Source organism: Gossypium arboreum, chromosome 3 (genome assembly GCF_025698485.1).
Source record: "Gossypium arboreum isolate Shixiya-1 chromosome 3, ASM2569848v2, whole genome shotgun sequence".
NCBI classification, from domain to species: Eukaryota; Viridiplantae; Streptophyta; class Magnoliopsida; order Malvales; family Malvaceae; genus Gossypium; species Gossypium arboreum.
The window spans coordinates 1794228-1812980 of NC_069072.1; the positions used below are offsets into that span (position 1 = coordinate 1794228).

An 18753-nucleotide genomic window follows, 5' to 3' on the forward strand; every position below is an offset into this window, starting at 1 on the left:
AGAAAAAAAAACCCTTTCAATCAGTTCAATAGTAGTTTTTAACTTAAATTCTCGAATGATTTACTAGTTAATTGGTCTAACCTATCTTTTCAAACCACTGTTTCCATCAAATTTCAATCCAGTTGACTTATCCACTTCGGTTTAAACAACTTTGCTTCTGACTTTACCAAAATATAAATTCAATTTGATTATAAAAGTAGTAACTCGAATTGTCCAACTTGAATAAAAAATTTTTAAATCTAAAATGATCCGAAATTGAAATAATTTGAGTTTGAAATTATTTTAATCCAAAAATTTTAATTTATAAAATTAAAATTATTTGAAATGACCCGAACAAAATAATAATTTATATTGAAAAATCAAAGTAACCAACTCAAATGACCTGAACCTGAAATAACGTAAATCTAAAAAAACCTAAAACGACCAAACTTGAAATTGACACTAATCTAAAATATGAAAATTTTAAAACCTATTTACTTGACCAAGGAATGGCAACGAGTTTTTTTTAACTCGGATTAAAAATTCAGGAAAATATGAAAAAGGATCCGAACTCCATCAGTATATCAAATAATAATAATAAACAAATCAGAAAGATCTTGTCACTTCTCATTTGGCAAAGTTTTACAAATTGAAAATTTGTTCCCTGAACCTAGGATTTCCACAGGATTCATTTATCCATCATTGCATTAAAATGTAGCAAAAACAAAATAATTCATAGCATAGATTCACAGTGTCAATGCCCTAAAAACATGGTATATGCCATTGCAAGAACATGCATGTATCATTTTATTTTCAGCAACTGAGCAAGAAAAAAAGTAGAGGAACAACATCAGCGATAAAGGCTTTCGGATCTGAGATTCTCTGCGATCTCAGTTTCCCAACGGTCACCATTCTCGAGCAGCTTCTCTTTGTCATATAAAAGTTCCTGCAAGATCATTGACAATAACAAATTTTACTTCAACTTGCAAGGGATAGTAGCTGTTTATGATTTAATTAAAAAGAAGATGAACCTCATGAGTCTCGGTGGCAAATTCAAAGTTGGGTCCTTCAACGATTGCATCAACAGGACATGCCTCTTGGCAAAGTCCACAATAGATACACTTGGTCATATCAATGTCATACCTGAAAAATTGAACTGATGTCAGACAAAGGAGACAACAATAACAGAAGAAGAAGAGAGACGATGCACCTTGTTGTCCGACGACTTCCGTCCTCTCGTTCTTCAGCCTCTATTGTGATTGCCTGTGCTGGGCATATCTATAAAACCACAACCACTTCATGAGAAATAAATCGTGATAGTTAATCCATATAAGTAAACTTCAATAGCAAATACGAGCACGGTTTGACCAGGTCCAAACATTTGCTGATTGCAGACATGGCTCCCTTCTATAACCAGTGGGAGTAATAGAGACAACACAAAGAAAATATAGTAAAGGAATCGATTAAGTGACCATAATATCTGTTTAAATCTCAGTATTTCAATCTAAAGCAAAATACAGACTCAAAAGTTAAAGCCCATAGGCAATGCCATCATGGTATTATTCCCACCCAATAAAAGAAGCAATTTAGATAATGGGGTCAATAAGATGAAGCTTCAACTTACAGCTTCACAAAGTTTACAAGCAATGCAACGTTCCTCTCCAGTTGGATATCGGCGGAGAGCATGCTCCCCACGAAAACGAGGGCTCAATGGACCCTTCTCAAAAGGATAGTTAATCTGCAGAAGAGAAGCCATGTTAGTATCATAATTCAAGCATTTGCTTCAATGTCCACTCCACCCCCACCCCCAAAGAGAAGGAAATAAAAAGACACTTACAGTAACTTTTCGTTCAAAGAAGTACTTGAGTGTCAACATGAGACCCCTAACCATTTCAGTTAGAAACAATGTGTTTATGCTTCGCTCGAAAACTGCAATTCAGCAGAGCATAACAAATCATTATTCCCTAAAATAGATCATGTAACAAGTTACGGAACGCAGAACATTTCAGTGCTTTAAATTACCAGAACTCCAGTCCTTCGAAATCTCCTTTGCAAGCTGCTCTCTTTCTTCATCATCTACAGTTTACACACATGAAAACATAAATGAGCCAAGACATCTAAATATTAAGTAAAATTCAAACACCTAGGCTAGTGAACATGCATTGAAAAAAAGCTGTAATAGGCAGTCTTAGAGTGGTTTTTGAGTAGAATGGTTTTTGAGCACTTATTCCCCATTGCAGGCTGTTTCAAAATTCAAAACATCTCTCAGTCTCTCCCGATTAATAGCAAAAAACATTCTCATAATTCATATTCTTAACTTTACATCCATCCTCCAAAGATTTCTCAAATACTTCCCCTTTCAAAATAACGAGATTTATAATAAAAATGAATTACAAAGAGAGAGTCGAGCAACCTTTCATGGTGCCATAGGAGTGTGCACCGAGTCGCAGCCCATAGTGTTGTGATGAACCCTGCAACGCTTGCCCTGACAAAGCCTATTCATACATAACAAAGTAATCAGTAAAACAAAGAACCCTAGAAAATCATAACGATGCCTGATGACACTGAATCAATAAAGTGAAGTTAATATAGCATTTTCAGTCGACAGAAAAAGCAATTAAAACAGAAAATTTTAATATTACAAACAACGTAAACATCTTCTCTAACCTAAACTGTTACTTACGGAGCCTTCCCCTTTTCCTTAATTCATTTCCTAAATTAAATCACCGCATGCCAGAAAAATCCTAACATTCTAATTCCCCTAGCCTATATCAACGGAAATGGAGAATTTATAATCGATTCCATGAAATTACAAATCTAGAGTTTAAGTGAAACGAAAATTTTCAAATAAAAAAATAAAGAGGAGAAAAGTGAGTTCTTATTACGAGATGTCGAGCTCTGAGAGCGGTGAGAGAGTTGCGAGCGAAGATCGCAGCCATTGATTTTCTTTTCGTTGCTGGTTAATTTAACGGTACTTGAAGACGATTAAGGTCTTCGCCGATCGGACTGTAAAACCAAGCTACAGGAGAACCTGCTCGTTAATTGGGGGTTTATTTCCAGTTTTCAGATCATTTTAGGATGACAAGTAACGGCATCGTTTCGGTGATCCAATTGCAAGCCTATTGCTCCTTTGAGATTGGGCCAGGGCCTGTAGAATCAATTTTTTTAGTAAATAACGCAAAGGACGTTAAATTATTAATAAGCTTACATTTTAATTATTTAACTTTAAAAAATTACAAAAATATTATTAAACTATTTGAAGTTTTATTAACTTTTTTTTAAATCTGGAAAGTAAGTTTTAAGCGACGATTTAACGATTCATAAAATGGATTAATACCTATCAATGAATAAAAGAATATATATTAAATCTAAGCTAATATGAGCTAGATATTGAAAAAAAATCGTAATGTTCAAAGTTATTTCACATAAAAAGATTAATATATCAGTAATTTTAACAGTCCAATAAATTAAATAAAAATTTACGAATAATTTAATGATTATTTTATAACTCTTTAAAGTTAACTAAAATATAAACTTAGTAATAGTTCAGTTACGGCGTCATTTTTAGATCTAAAATCTCGAATCTGAATTATAGGGTTTAAGGATGAACTTGGCCTCCTAATTCTTCGCCTCTGGTTTTCACCAGCCAGAAGACCAAGCAAGCAAGAAAATGACGTCGTTTTGCAGGACAGCATTAATGGCGGCTTCTAGATCCCTCTCTTCTCGACCCAAATCCCTTAATTTAAGAACCCTAACCCCAAAACCCATTTCTTCTCCTTTCTCTTCTCCATCAACAAGAACCCTCCCTTGCGCTTCAAGGTACTTTCTTTTTCAATTTTCCGTCTAAATTTTGTGTCAAATTCTTAACTTTCCTTTCGATTTGAAGGATCGTATCGGCGTTGGGAGGAGTAGAGTCGATGATGCCACTTCATAGTGCCATTGCTTCTGCTCGATTACAATCAAACATCGCCGTTGATTCTTCCTTCTGGAGCTGGCTCTCTCAAGGTTCATATTTTTATTTTTTTTGGATTTTTTCCTTAATTCTTCTTGTGCATTAATTCTCATTTTTGTTTACTTCCCTAAGTTCCATTCGATGTTTTTTCAAGAACCCAAAGTGGAGATTTTAGATAGAAATGATTTTTGTGTTGCTCTTAGTTATAATTTTTATGAGGAAATATATAAATAAAAAAAGGTGAATGGACCTGAGTGGCCTTCTATTATAGGGACCTGGTCAAATTAGTCCCTCTACTACTAAATAGATCAGTATAGTCTCTGAACTACTGAAAAGAATCAAATAAGGTCAAATCATTTACTGTTTTTTATGGTTTTGCAAATGAAATCTTTTGTTTGGAATTGAACAGCAATTAATAATAAATTTCAAGATATTCTTTATATAGTGAGCTTATCTCTGTTACAATTTGGACTTATTTGATCCTTTTTAATATTATAAGGACTAAATTGATCCTTTTAATAATAGAGGGACTAATTTGATCTAGTCCCCATAAAAAATACAATAATTTTCAGCAATACACTAACTTGCTTTCCCACTTTATGCAAAAATAGGACTTGCAACACCATTGTGACAAAGCTGGATCCTTTGTTGGACAATGAAAGGCATATGATCTTTTTTTTTTTATAGAAATCTATGTCAATGGAAATCAAATTGTTCAAGATTGTCTTTGTATTCTGAAATTATGCATTTAACTTTTAGGGTCTACAGATTTTTTTTTCCTTTACTATTTGTTTCGAATCCCGAGCTTCTTTATGATGGGTTGAATGATAGGGATGACATACTGTTTTTGCTTTGGTATTCAAATTTGTTCAAGATAATGGGATTTTTCTTGTTGATGTTTCTATGTGATGAATCTGTTAGTCCTTCCATATGGTTTTGAGGAATTACTGTCCAGTGTCCATATCGAAATCCTTGTATTTAAGTGATTCAGTCTTTAATTGCTTGCAAAGTGAAGTTCTTAGACCCTGCTTGTTCCAATATAACATTGCTATATAGCAACTCTCATCTCCATTTATTGCATGCTTTTTGTTGTCCCTCTGTGATGAATCTGTTAGGCCTTCCATATGGTTTTGAGGAATCACCGTCCAGTGTCCGTTTCAAAATCCTCGTATTTAAGTGATGCTCATCAGTCTTAAATCACTTTCAAAGTGAAGTCCGTAGATGTTGCATGTTCCAAACCTACAATGTTATTGCAGATTTTACGATATACCTTTCCTATACACTTCCATCTCCATATATTGCATGATGAATCTGTTAGGCTGTCGATACGGTATTTAAGGAATCACTGTACAGTGTCCATATCAAAAATCCTCATATTTAATTGATGCTCATCAGTCTTCTATCACTCGATGTTCTTAGACCTTGCTTGTTCCGAACCTAGGCTGTTATTGCGGATTTTGTAATATACCCTTTTATTGCATGCTTTTCTCTTTCAACTTGCTTCATACTTTTATTCTAATCAGCAGAGATCGAAAAGATATTTCGGCCAAGCTTTTCTTCCTATTGATTATCTTCCATTTTTCTTCCTTGTGTCCTAGACTTCGCGGTTCCTCGGTGACAAGAGTGAGAGCTTCCGTCATTCCAAACCGAACTGTCTTGCAGTCAACCAGCAGTTCGTTTTCATCCCTTTTCTGCATTTCTCATCTCTTTGCTGGAATCATTTTCTACCTGTGGCAGAAATTGAGTTTTCTTTTCTTTTCCCCCAAAAACATTGAGGAGACATTGTATATTGTCACATTTGACTGTTTGTATCCGAATATGATGATTTTATATACTTGTGGACAAAAGATTGAAGTCAAATGCAATGCCATTTACATTGTGTTTTTGGTGTTGTTTCAAAACGGTAAAGGTTAATAATTTTTTAATTTCAGTACTTGTTTCATAATCCATTGATCGATAATTATAAATCCGAAAAATATTTAATGTTTTGTCAATGCATTATGAATAATAACGTACTCACATCATATCATTAGTACTTGTAAATAAATATAAATAATTTTTCAAAAAATACAAATAATTTTACTTAAATATAATTAAACGTTATAAAACAGAGACCAACGGATATGATTAAATTTATTGTCGTGTTTCATTATTACTATTACAACTAGAATTTAATTTAATTTCTATAATTATTAAAAATATCCATAATTAATTTTTAATTAGGTATTTATTTTCTAAGTTAAATCCTAATTGAAGTGAGATTAAATGAAAACTAGAAAAGAAAAGCTTATATAAATCCTAATTGAGGAGGGATTGAAAAGCTAAAAAGATAAATCCTAATTGAGGTGGAATTAACTGTGGGGCTTATAAATAATCTTAGCTCAGTTGAGTGAAATTATATCTATTCAATAAGTAAGGTTAAAAATAATTTTAAAGTCGGCACTCAACAGAGACAGTAACCAAACACTACAAAATAGAGAGAAATTATTGTGATTAACTATGTCGAATTCTAGCAATAAATCCATCGTTGTGAGACAAGTTTTTGCTGAAGATTTGGACAGTGAACTTTTGATGATTAAGGCAGCAATTTTGAGGTATCCTTTTGTATCTATAGATATTGAATTTCCGGGGACGATATTTAAACCTAGTAAGCAAATGATCCGTGAAGGCAATCCGATTATCAATTATCACTACATGAAGTTGAATGTTGACGCGCTTCAAATTATTCAGCTCGGCTTGAGTCTTTCAAATGCTCAGGGTAATTTACCGAACTTTGATTCTCCCTTTTCTTACATTTGGGAATTTAATTTTAAAGATTTCGATATCAATCGAGACCGTTATGCTAGCGATTCGATCGAGCTGCTCAAACGTCAAGGGATAGATTTTGAGAAGAATAAAGAGAAAGGGATTGATTCTAAAGATTTTGCAAAGAAGTTTTGGGATTACGGCTTGCTTTTCAACTGCTATGGTCTGAAAAGTATTACCTGGATTACTTTTCACGGCATTTATGACTTCGGATTCATGCTAAAGATTCTTACTCAAAGTCCACTGCCTTTGCATCTTCACTCGTTCGTGCATCAATTGGCTTATTTCTTTGGCTACAACATTTTCGACCTCAAATACACCTTCAAGTTCTTGGGGCTGCTAGGCGGTTTAGAGAAAATAGCTCAAGCATTAAATGTGGCTCGTATTACCGGATCAAGTCATCAAGCCGGGTCGGATAGTCTACTCACGCTTCGATGTTTTATGAAGCTCAAGAGTGAGAATGTTTTTGAATCTAAGTGGAACGAGACAAATCAAATATTGCTGCCTCCCCTAGCATTATACGGACTAGTTCAAACTGTAGGATGAAACATTTTGCTCTCTTTAGCCTCTTTTGTTTAGAAACATAAAAGCAATGTTATCGAAAACATCATTGTAATGAATGAATTACATATTAGTATTTAATAAGAAAGGATAAATTACATACATAATCAGATGCAAATATTGTTACTTCTCGGTTAGGGAATTTGCTTAATAATATGTCATAAAAATATTTCATGAATTTTTCAACACGATTACTATTTGAAAATATGAAATAACATAAGACCGGAGTTTGTTCGTTCAACCATCGTATAGCTGTAGGCTTTTTTTCCATAATTCAAAGGTCAAATTTTTACGTAAAAAGATTATGAAGAAATTTCATGCAATTCCGAGTGTACAAATTGAGTGCCAGATACTGAAGTAGGCGACTTGGATGCAAAGCAGGAAGCATTGGGGTTCTTGGACTACTGGGGTTTGATTAACTTTCATCCAGGTGATTCTGCGGTGGTCAGTGCTGATGATGATGGTGACGGGATAGGATTCTTTGCTTGAAAATTTGTTTCACTTTGAGGTGATTGAATCACGCCCATCAGTTGTTCCCAAAGCTAACCTTTCAACTCCATGCATGCCATCTGGGTTTCTTCCAGAGTCTGCAGTTCTTGATGATTTGTTGAGACTTGAGGGACCATTTGTTGATTACCATTGCAACTCTTGTTCAGCTGATTGCGCTCGGAAGCGCTACCATTGCCAGAAGCAGGTTCGCGAATAGTGACTTAACTAATAACCTCAAAATATTGAGTGCACTATGCAAGGAATAACTGCACCAACTATGTCTGTTGGGGTGGAACTGATATATGTATTTTGCATCTACGTATGCATGTTATATTCAGTTTTATGTTCCTAAGAGAGCAAGAGGGAATTCTGTCCCTAAAGATGTCTCTGAAGCAGCAGAGACTAAGACAATTTCTCAGTAAGATGAGGTTCCTCAAGAGGGGATCAGATAACTTGGCATCCCAGGTTCCACCAAAATAAAATTAAGTGTTGTAAATGAAGAGAACCACATGTCAAAAAATTGTGAACACAGATATTTATTTTCTTATTTAATCTGAACCTTATAATATAGCAAATGTTAAATAAAAGTATATTTATAAAATATAACAGTTCTAACAAAAATAATTATATTATTACTTCAATTGAGTGGGAAAAAGATGCTGAAACTTAAAAAATTAAGGATTTAAGGATGGATTATATTTTATTTAATATAAAACAGGTCATAATTTGAGTATATTAAAAGATTACATTAACTATTAATTTTTTTACCATTACTAATTAATTTTAATTAGTTTTTACTAGAATTTATTTATTTTAATATTACTTCCATAATTATTAAATAATTCATAATTACTTTTTAAAATTTTCAGAATAAGGTTAAGTTTTTCCCAATAAAATTTTAGGTATTTATTTCATAATCTATATCCTAATCGGGTGGAAAAACTTGTGTCTTAAGTAAGTGCTTATATAAAGTAGTTCTCAAGTAAGATTATAAACCTAAACGAGAGAGCAAATAGTAGCAAACACGGATTAAATGAAAAAATAAAAAATAAATCGTAATTGAGGTGGGGTTAAATGAAAAATTAAAAAGATAAATCCTAATTAAAGTGGGATTAAATGAAAAATTCAAAAGATAGGTGGGATTAAATGAAAAACTAAAAAGATAAATTTTAATTGAGGTGGGATTAAATGAAAAGTTAAAATGAGGCTTATATATAATCTAAGCTTAATTGAGTGAAATTACATCTACTCACGCTTTGATGTTTTATGAAGCTCAAGAGTGAAAATATTTTTTAATTTAAGTGGAACGAGATGAATCAAATCTTGCTGCCTTCCCTAATATTATACAGACTAGTTGAAATCATAGGATGAAACAATTTTGGTCTGAATTAAATATTAATAATTAATAAGAAAAGAATAAATTACATACAAAATTAAATTCAAATATTGCTATTTCTCGGTTAGGGGATTTGCTTAATAATATGTAATATAAAAATATTATATGAAATTTTCAAGGCGAACTATTGCATGAAATTATGAAATAACATAAAATGTAGTTTGTACTTTCATCCTGCTCCGGATGTAGTTTGCTTATTTGATTAATTAGAATTCTATATTTTTTTACAATTTTCTTTCAAATAAAATCATTGTTATTACAATAAACCGACAATGAGAGTTGTATTTCTTCGTTTGTTATTACATTCCACAATCTATCTTATTTATAAACTTTTATCACTTTCTTTTGTTTTCTAGCTAGTTTTTTTCTTAATTAAATTAATAGTTAATTTTAAAAAATTAAATAACTCAATCCAATTAATTTAATATTTAATTATTTTTTATAAAAGAGAGATTAAACCAAAACAAATTAAAGCAAGATCACACTACATTAGATAAATCATCATGTAGAGAATGAAAGACTTCATTCGGGGGTTGCATATGAATATAGACTTGCCCAAAAGTCTTGAGGATGTTATTTTTGCCAAATCATCTGTTACCTTGTTGGTCTTTCTGAAAACATGTATTAAGCGAATTGTTCAATCATGCTGAATAAGCTCCTTAATGCTACAGATCACCGAAGAATCATTTTGTTTCTTTCCAACTTCTTGAATTGCTTGAATAGCTTCTATGTTGTTTGTCTCAAGAATCACTTTCTTCGAGCTTAAGTTTCATGCTAATTGATGACCATCAAATATACCCCAAAGCTCAGCCACGAGTACTGAACAACTTCTAATATTTCTTAAAAAGCCTGCAATCTATATTCTAATTTGATCACGGATTATTCCTTTTAAAATAGCATTTTCTAAAAATTGACACACAACCCCGTCAATATTCACTTTTTCCCATTATCATATGGTGGTTTCCATCTTATTTTTAATAAAATTGAGATTTACCTATTTCTTTTTTTAGGTTTTTTTCCCTAAAAAAATAAAAAATTTATACCCAAAAATTTGAATAGCAGATGGGGGTTGATTTGAAAAATAATTTGGTGGTTTGGGGATGGCTGTCACGAGCTGCTCAGCTCATGTTTTAATTACATTGATGCAGTAGTTGGACTTAGGACACACCATGTAACGTGACGTGGTTGTTACTTTCCTTGCCTACCCAAACCATGAATATTGAAGTTATTAAATCGAAATAATTTATAAATATTAATGATTAAAATTGTTATAATGTTAATTTTAAAAGTCGCTATAATTAGTTATTGATAATAAAAGAAAAATATTTAAATAGTTAAGTAATAATTTTATAATTTTTATAATTAAATAATTTTAAAAAAATTTAATAATTGAATGATTATTTTATAATATTTTATAATTAACGGATCAAAAGGAAAAATTAGTAGATAAGGAAGAGAATAATGTAAGGTAATCAATAAGATTTTATATTTATCTATCATTTGGATTAGATTTTTCTTTGAACTATTTTGTAGGGCCTAGTAATGGATTATCCTTGGACAAGCAGAATTTGGGGCATGGGGGCCAGACTTTTATATTTATTGGGTAAATTGGTAAAGTATATTAAATTATTAGTAAGTTTACATTTTAGTTACTTAATTTTAATTAGTTATAAAATAATTATTAAATTATTCGAAAGTTTTCATTTAAGTAATTGGGTTGTTAAAATTGTTGTTTAACCTTCTATGTCTGTACTGCTTGTACCAATTAAAAGCTCTCATTCCCCTCCTTTTTTACAGTTTAGTTTTTTTTTCATGGAACAGTTTTAAACATCACAAATCTGTAAACCAAAATCCAAACAGTTTTCTTCTTTGATCTCCGACACTAGCCGATGGGTATTGATCCAGTGTACTGGACGTCGTTTGGAACTTGCTAATCGAGCTTCTTTAAAAAGAACTTAATAGTTTAGTGACTTAATAACAAAACTTTTTAATAGTTTTGTGACTTAAATGAAAATTTTTGAATAATTCAATGACTATTTTGTAACTTTTTTAAGTTGAGTGACCAAAACTTAAACTTACTAATAGTTTAGTAATCTTGGGTGTGCTTTACCTGTATTTATTTTAATATTGAGCTTAACCCCTAAGCATAATTAGGGGTGGCAATATAGTGGTACATAATGGACATCGTCAAATTTATTACCGCTTCATAGTTGACACATTTTGTCGGTAAAATGGGAGGAGACGAGCAATTATTATAATTACTCTATACCAACTAAAAAAAAATCCACCTGCCTAGTCCTATATCCACTTTTCAATCAAGCAATTTGACTTTTACCATCTTTATATCCAAAATTTGAACCTAAGTTCATTTCTTAAAATAATAATATGACTTACCGTTACATTCAACACTTATTGATCTACTTTTCTATCATAATTTACAATATATTAACCATTATGTTTACATTACATGAACATATTATAATTGTATATTATATTCAAAATTATTAAATACTTACTGTAACGCCCCCACGCCCGAGACCGTCGCCGGAGTCGAGTATGAGGTGTTACTAAGCTTAATTTAACATTTTTAGAACTTTGGATTATTTGTTTCTACATTCACAGCTTTTAAGCTACTTGCGTCACAATCACAAGAAAAATCATATCTCAAGTTAAAAAACTCGAAATCAAGATCCGTAAATTTTCCCTGAATCTAGGCTCATATACCTATCTACTAATTTTTTTCTAGAATTTTTGGTTGGGCCAATTAGTACAGTTTATTAGTTAAAGTTACCCCTATTTCAGGGTTCAACTACTCTGACCTCTGTGTGTTACGAATCAGATATCTCCTTGTACAGAGCTTTAATTACTATGCCGTTTGTCTCTAATAAAACTAGACTCAATAATGAATCTGTACATATAAAGAATGACTTCTAATTATCTTTGTAAAATTTATGGTGAATTTCCAAAGTCAGAACAGGGGATCCAGAAATTGCTCTGGCCCTGTTTCACAAAAATTTAAACATCTCATAAAATATAGCTCATATACCTGTTTTGCTTCTTCCATATGAAAATAGACTCATCAAGCTTCGATTCCATAACTTATTAATTATTTAATTCCATTTCTACTATTTTTAGTGATTTTTCAAATTCACATCACTACTGCTGTCTGAATCTATTTTATGGTAAATTTTACCTATTTCATGGTTTCCATGGATTAGCTAGTAATTTGACATACATAACACCAAATATGATCATGATTAGCCATTCCAATGGCTACTCATTACCAAGCATTTCCATACCACTCAATAACCATATCATAAGACCATATATACAAAATGATTATAATGCTATACATGCCATACTCAAAATATACAAGCCATCATGCCAAGATGGTATACGGATAGTGTGAGCGAGCCTCCGACCGTTCCCGATTTTCGAGCTGGCTTGTCAAAACTACAAGGAATGAAAAGGAGGGAGTAAGCATAAATGCTTAGTAAGTTCACATGCAAATAGCAAGTAACATAACCATATAAGCAAACATAAAACATCATTTGCATAATCATCACCAAGACATTCATATCACATTTTCATTTATCATCTTACCATATTGTTGTTATATCGATTTTTCAACCCGAGGGTTAAGTACATACCTGTTCAAATTACCCATTTCACAACACTTACCAATACGTCCCTTTCATCTTGAGTATTCCTCCATTTCAGTAGAACTTTACCCGTTGAACACATCGGAATATAATTCGGATACATGGAAAGTTTGCACATAAGTGCCACATATGTAGCCAAGCTACCATGTAACCCGCCCATAAGCGAACTCGGACTCAACTCAATGAGCTCGGGCGTTCGCATCCATAAGTGAACTCGGACTCAACTCAACGAGCTCGGATGCCTAGTTACATCTCTCGAACTCGGACTCAACTCAACGAGTTCAGACATTCGCATCCATAAGTGAACTCGGACTCAACTCAACGAGTTCGGATGCCCAGATATCCTAGTGACATGTCACTTGTATCCTAATCTATTCCTAAGGTTCAAACGGGCTTTTTTACTCGATCTCACATCTTTGTTGTCTTCCACGGAATATCAGAACCGATACTCGGTGATAGTTCATACTCATCAAGTAATTCACATAATTACATATTATTCAACAATAACCACAAAACATAACGTTTCATGATAATAATAAGCATCAAATCATATAAACAACATTAAATTGCTTAAAATGACAATTATGTTACTACATTTACACATGAACTTACCTCGTATGCGAAAATGGCTACTTTTACCATTTCGTCCACAACTTGGTATTTTCCCCATTTTAGCCCGAATTTCAGTTTTCCTTGCTCTATCATTTAAAATATAGTCTAATTAGGACTCACATTATTCAAATTGACCCAAAATCATATTTTGGAAAAATTACAATTTTGCCCCTAAACTTTTGCATATTTACACTTTTGCCCCAAAGCTCGTAAATTAAACTTCAGCCTATTTTCTTATGTTTTATGACATGCTGATCATTTTTCCCTTCTATGGCAACATCAAATTCTCACTCTAACATGTACTTATGACTATTAGGTATTTTTACCAATTAAGCCCTTTTGCTCGTTTTCGCATAAAACCGAGTAGTACAAGTTGTCTAACATAATTTAAAACCTCATATTCTATCATAAAACACCAAAATACACAAATTTCACCTATGGGTATTTTTCCAAATATGAACCCTAGGTTGAATTATTGCTAACATAAGCTTAATCGAGCTACGGGACTCCAAAACGTAAAATCATTAAAAACGAGGCTAGAACGGACTTACAATCGAGCTTGGAAGCTTGAAAACCCTAGCCATGGTTTCTCCTTGCTATATTCGGCCATGGGGTTGAAGATGAGCAAAATTGGCTTTTAATTTTGTATTTTAATTCATTTTACCCTAAATGACCAAAATGCCCTTACTACTAAACTTTCCAAAATTCCATCCATGTCCAATTTTGTCCAAGACTTAGAAATTGGTAAAATTGCTATTTAAGACCTCCTAATTAATATTTCAAACCATTTCATAATAGAAACTTCTAGAATGCAAGTTTTGCAAATTATTCGATTTAGTCCCTAATTTCAATTTAAGCACTTTATGCATAAAATTTCTTCACGAAATTTTCACACAATCATGCAATAATATCATAGACCTTAAAATAACCATAAAATAATTATTTCTATCTCAGATTTTGTGGTCACGAAACCACTATTCCGACTAGGCCCAAAATCAGGATATTACACTTACATTATATAATTTTGGTCAAATTTTGATTTTGGATATCGTACTTTGTGTAAATTATGAATTTAGTACTTATACTTTAATTTGATCAATTTTAGTCTCTGTACTTTTCAAATTTTGAAATTTTATACCTAACCCGATGGTAACAATTAAATCTGTTTGGTTAAATTATGTCATTAGTCTTGTATTATGTGTCCACGTTCACCAATTGGATCATTCTTAGTGGTTGTAACTTTTGAATTTGTAATTTTATGTATTAATGCAAATGACAAGCGTTAAATATAATAATTGATTTTTTGTGAGTAAAAACATGAAAATAACAAAGAAACATAGCATTACACATGTGATAATATGTTTGACACATCAGAAATTGAAAATAACAGAACTTAACTTAATGAATTTAATAGTTATCATTTGATTAGGACTAAATTTTTCAATATTTAGAAGTACATAAACCAAAAATGACCAAATTAAAGTATAAATACTAAATTCACAACTTACACAAAGTACAATATCTGATAGTAGAATTTGACTTGTAATTTTTCCAAATAAAGTTTGAATTATCGGTTCATGAAGAAAAACCACGAATGCTTCCTTTTTATTATTATTATTTTGGAATAATACAATTTTGACCTCAAAACAAGTTCACGTTGGTATTTTTATATTTTTGTCCACATTTCCGCTTGAACTTGATATTTAAGTTCATTTTGGTCCTTAAACTTGAAAAATATAAAAAAACTGATAATGTGGTACTCTAAGATTGTGTTGCATCATCACCTAAAAATTAAAAGATTTATATGAATTTTCAGAGACGATAGTGTGGTACAATCTCATAGTGTCACATCTAGTGTTTTAATAACTTGACTGATGGTTGAACCGATCAAACCACCAATTCCTAATTTAATTGGTTCAATTGGTTCGACCGTTAGACCAAGAATAATTAAATAAATAATTAAAAATTCATTAAAATCTAAAAAATTTAAAATTAAAAAAATTATTACACCGATTCAACCTGTTCAACTATCGATTTTTAGTCCAGTTTTTTACTTTTTCCAATTTGAAACAGTTTCCAATGCAATTGGTACAATCTCCTTGTTCGGACCATTATATCAATCAATTCTCAATCCAATCGACTAAATTGATCTTGTTCCAGTAAGACAAGTCACATAATCAAATATTGGCAGAATCTAAATTTAATGACTAAAATGGATATAGTTGCCAAATTAGTGCCAAAATAAACTAAAAAAAATACAAATATCAAAATGATCCTAATCACCAAACTTAGGGGCTAAAAATTATATTGCCCAATTAATTTTTAAATGGATTCCAAATTCTTAAACTCACGAATCCTTAACATTCCTCATTAATATAAAGTTTTCAAAGGTCCCGCGGTGACCGTGCGTCCCTACTGTAAACTTCCCTAAGGCCTTTCTCACTGGAAAAAAAAACACTCACACACCGACCTATAAAACAAAAAAAGCCCCCGGTTTGTTCGTAAATTTACAATAAACCCCTCACCCCACCCACTTCAATTTGTTTGGTCAACAATATTATATTAATTACTTATTACTTATTCCTTAATTATAGATTAATTAGTTGTCTTTTCATAATCTTTAGCTGGAAAGTAGTTGTGATATGTAATATATACCTCACTAATCAAATATACTGCAAATTGTCCAGGTAGAAATATCACTTTGGTCCCTTTTAATTTTAACATCGAGCAAATTAGTCTTTTTTAAAAAAACTAGATTAATTTAATTTCTGTCAAATTTGAAAGTGAACACCCAATGACAAGTAATCACAGCGTTAATGTTTTACGTTAATTGTACATGATTTTGATAAGTATAATAAAAAATCTAGCTCATGCTGTAAAAGACTAAAAGTTGACATAATATATGTAAATGTTGCAAGCTAAAATTGCTAAATAAAGACCAATTTGATAGAATAAGTAAACTTGGAGGGCTATATTTTTATTGTACAAATAAAAATATGTACAATTGACGGAAAATATTAATATTAAATTTAAATTACTCAATTTCTTTTTAAGAGATAAATTTACTCAATATCAAATTTAAGAGGGACAATAGATAACTTCTAATCTTTAAAATATCAAACTCTCTTGAAATTTAATTTTGATAAATTTTGAGATTTAATCGTAATTATAAATTATTTATTATAAAATTAATTCAATTGTTTAAATTGTAAATATTCTCTATTAGAATTCATTTATTATAAGATTATGAAGTTAAAATGATTTTATGAGATGTAGTATAGATTAAATTGAGATATTTAAATGGGGAAAATAAAAATAAACTAAAATTTAAATTCAGAAATATATTTTAATTGAAAATTTAAAAGTTTCAATCTTAATTGATTTGTACGAATATTGTTGTTAATGCAGGAAGATATAGGTTTAAGTGCTCTGAAGCGTATTATTCTCTTATTTATAAGTTAAAGATGAGTCTTGAATAGTTATATACAATATATATATATATATTTTTTTTTTCCTGGCAATGCTTGGTGCGTAAAGATTGCAATAGCGAGAAGCAACGATAAAAATGATTACTCCTCTCCAATTCTACCAGCTGCAATTTATTGTGATCTAAAATAAAAAGGGATAACATTATATTTAAGTCCCTGAAATTTTAATAATTTCTCATTTTGTCCCTAAACTTTCTTTTGATTATCACTTTTGGAATTTATCAGTTTTTTTTTTTTTTTCAATTTGGTTATTGAATTTGGATTCCATTAAGATACAATAACGTGATACTCTAAGATTATATCACATTGTCAATTGAAGAAAGTTTTAATTTTTAGAGTGATGATGTGACACGATATTAGAGTGTAAAATTATCACATCTTAATGAAATCCAAGTATAGGAACCAAACTGAAAAATATCTTCAAGTTTTGAAACTAACATGGTTAAAAAAATAACTTTGTGATCGAATTGAAAATTTTATCAAATTTAAAGACTAAATATTGATTTATACCGAAATAAAATTTAGACTCCTACCATCATAACTATGTAATTCTATTTTGTGTTTAAAATCTTTATTTAGATTAGTTAAATTATTATTTATAATAACGTTTATAAGAGAATCAGTAACAAATAATTATGTAATTAATTTAAATAAATTTTACGGTAAGGTATATTGCATTTTCAATAGAAGAATATATATTCGAATATTGGAGATAATATTATTGAGAGGAGTAGTCACAAACTTCAAACATGAACTGTAAAATAAACATAAAAGAAATAAAAATGTTATATAATATAATAAATGTAATAAAAAATAGGGTAAACTACACCCAAAGTCACTAAATTATTAGTGAAACTATTCGAAAATTTTCATTTAAGTCACTGAGTTGTTAAAATCGCTATTGTATGGTCTTTTTTGTTCACACTATTTATACCAATCGAAAACTCTCATTCCCCTTCTCTTTTACAATTCAATTTTTTCATAAAACAGTTTTAAACGTCACGAATTCTACAAACTAAAATCCAAATACCTTTCTTCTCTAGTCTCTGACATTGACTATCAAATCAACTTCAATCCAATGTATGTACTTATACTTGTATATGGGTACCAATTTACTATACCGATCGTCGAATCATCACTTAGAACTTACTAGTCGAATTTAAAAAAAAAGCCTTTTTAGCTTAGTGAATTAAAGAAAAAAAACTTTCGAATAATTAAGTGACTATTTTGTAATTTTTTAAAATTGAATGATGAAGACGTAAAGTTATTAACAATTTAATGACTTTAAATGTTGTTTGCCGTAAAAATGAGAAGGGTCGTTAAAATGAAGACAAAATGGATTAGGTAGTAAGTTTACATTAGATATTCACATTCAACCTGGTTCAGTGTTTAAAGACAAATGACAACTGAACTTGGTTGTCGTTCAAATATCTTTGGTATCCTGGTCTGCTTTACAAAAATTGTGATCTAGGTAAAGGACACTTTGGTCATTCTCTCTTAATAATAATAATAATAATAATAATAATAATATTAATAAAAGGTTGTTGAAAATAAATAAATAAATTAACAAACACAATTTTTTAACTTTGCATGGATATTTATATATATATTATTAGAGTTGTGTGACCCGAATCCTATTAATTATTAAAAAAATAAAATAGAGAGGCAAAATAGGAGACTTGTGGCGGTACTTCTCTTGTATTGTTATTTTTTAACATTAGTGAATTTCTCCTCTTTTACCCGTAATTTTTTCTATTTATAAAATGTTTACGGAATAAGTTACTTTTCTAAATATGAACTACTCATTAA

The 18753-nt window shown here is 30.8% G+C and overlaps 3 protein-coding genes and 1 long non-coding RNA gene across 5 annotated transcripts; 2 read left to right on the forward strand and 2 right to left on the reverse strand.

The window, feature by feature from the left end:
* Positions 1–635: 635 nt before the first annotated feature.
* On the reverse strand, positions 636–3108 carry LOC108474732 (NADH dehydrogenase [ubiquinone] iron-sulfur protein 8-B, mitochondrial-like). The gene is made up of 8 exons (XM_017776742.2): positions 2865–3108; positions 2393–2474; positions 2002–2055; positions 1817–1908; positions 1604–1717; positions 1190–1257; positions 1011–1122; positions 636–925 (listed from the first exon to the last, which is right to left on the reverse strand). The coding sequence occupies exons 1-8, from the start codon at positions 2916–2918 to the stop codon at positions 830–832; spliced, it is 672 nt and encodes a 223-aa protein (XP_017632231.1). The 5' UTR covers positions 2919–3108; the 3' UTR covers positions 636–829.
* A 397-nt stretch (positions 3109–3505) lies between these two features.
* Positions 3506–5832, forward strand: LOC108474841 (protein NONRESPONDING TO OXYLIPINS 2, mitochondrial-like). Of its 2 annotated transcripts, none has more exons than XM_017776866.2 (3): positions 3506–3798; positions 3866–3984; positions 5530–5832. In XM_017776866.2, exons 1-3 carry the CDS (start codon positions 3650–3652, stop codon positions 5547–5549), a joined length of 288 nt encoding a protein of 95 aa, XP_017632355.1. In that variant the 5' UTR covers positions 3506–3649; the 3' UTR covers positions 5550–5832. The 2 variants fall into 2 exon arrangements, with proteins under 2 accessions (XP_017632355.1, XP_017632356.1); XM_017776867.2 differs by lacking the exon at positions 5530–5832 and adding an exon at positions 4543–4809.
* A 598-nt stretch (positions 5833–6430) lies between these two features.
* On the forward strand, positions 6431–8208 carry LOC108474932 (probable CCR4-associated factor 1 homolog 11). The gene is made up of 4 exons (XM_017776963.1): positions 6431–7190; positions 7647–7741; positions 7806–7991; positions 8125–8208. The coding sequence occupies exons 1-4, from the start codon at positions 6431–6433 to the stop codon at positions 8206–8208; spliced, it is 1125 nt and encodes a 374-aa protein (XP_017632452.1).
* Positions 8209–12357: 4149 nt separating this feature from the next.
* On the reverse strand, positions 12358–13542 carry LOC128290676 (uncharacterized). Its single transcript, XR_008280464.1, has 2 exons — positions 13457–13542; positions 12358–12635 (listed from the first exon to the last, which is right to left on the reverse strand). It is a non-coding gene; the product is annotated as an uncharacterized LOC128290676 (long non-coding RNA).
* Between the last annotated feature and the right edge of the window lie 5211 nt (positions 13543–18753).